General features: G+C 72.0%; 1 protein-coding gene across 1 annotated transcript in view; it reads left to right on the top strand.

Moving 5' to 3' along the window:
* Positions 1 to 583, top strand: part of LOC104983321 — a 16,528-nt gene that overhangs the window by 3,283 nt on the left and 12,662 nt on the right. The window contains exon 4 of the mRNA XM_010832759.1: positions 17 to 342. Coding sequence (XP_010831061.1) covers positions 17 to 342 — 326 coding nt within the window. The remainder of the gene's footprint in view (positions 1 to 16; positions 343 to 583) is intronic.

Here is a 583-nt window from a genome sequence, read left to right as displayed (position 1 = left end):
GTGCTGGTGGGCACAGAGCCCCAGCCTCGGGAAAGCGGGCGCACCGGGAGCACCCCTGCGCGGCGGCCCCGCCCCCGGGACCCCCGGCCCACGCGCCGTGTGCCCGCAGGCTGACCGGCTTCGGGATCCACCACTGCTTCGCCCGCAGCATGATGGGCCACGAGGTGAAGGTGCCGCTGCTCGAGGACTTCTACGCGGACTACTACGCGGCGGCCGGCATCGCCCTGGCTTCCTGCCTGGCCATGTGCCTGGCCGTGCGCGTCCTGGGCCGCCGAGGCGGCCTGCTGCTCTTCATGATCCTCACCGCCCTGGCCTCGCTCCTGCAGCTTGGGCTGCTCAACCGTGAGTGGGCGAGGCCGGGGGCAGTGGGGCGCCCAGGGGCAGTGGGGGCGCCCAGGGGCCCCGCTGTCCTCCCTGAACCCCTGCACTGAGCGGCCGCCGGATGAGCTTCCCTTAGAACGCGCGGCCACTGCCCCAGGGGTGTGGGGTCTCTTCTGCCCTGACCCCGAGTCTCCTCACTGCCCCAAGGGTATGGGGTCTCTTCTCCTCTTGCCCTGGCCCCGAACGTCCCCACTGTCCCAAA

The sequence above is a fragment of the Bison bison genome, unplaced genomic scaffold, assembly GCF_000754665.1.
Source record: "Bison bison bison isolate TAMUID 2011002044 unplaced genomic scaffold, Bison_UMD1.0 scf7180017862188, whole genome shotgun sequence".
NCBI lineage: Eukaryota > Metazoa > Chordata > Mammalia > Artiodactyla > Bovidae > Bison > Bison bison.
Note: the sequence above shows the minus strand (reverse complement) of the source record. Positions and strands in the feature narration are given on the sequence as shown.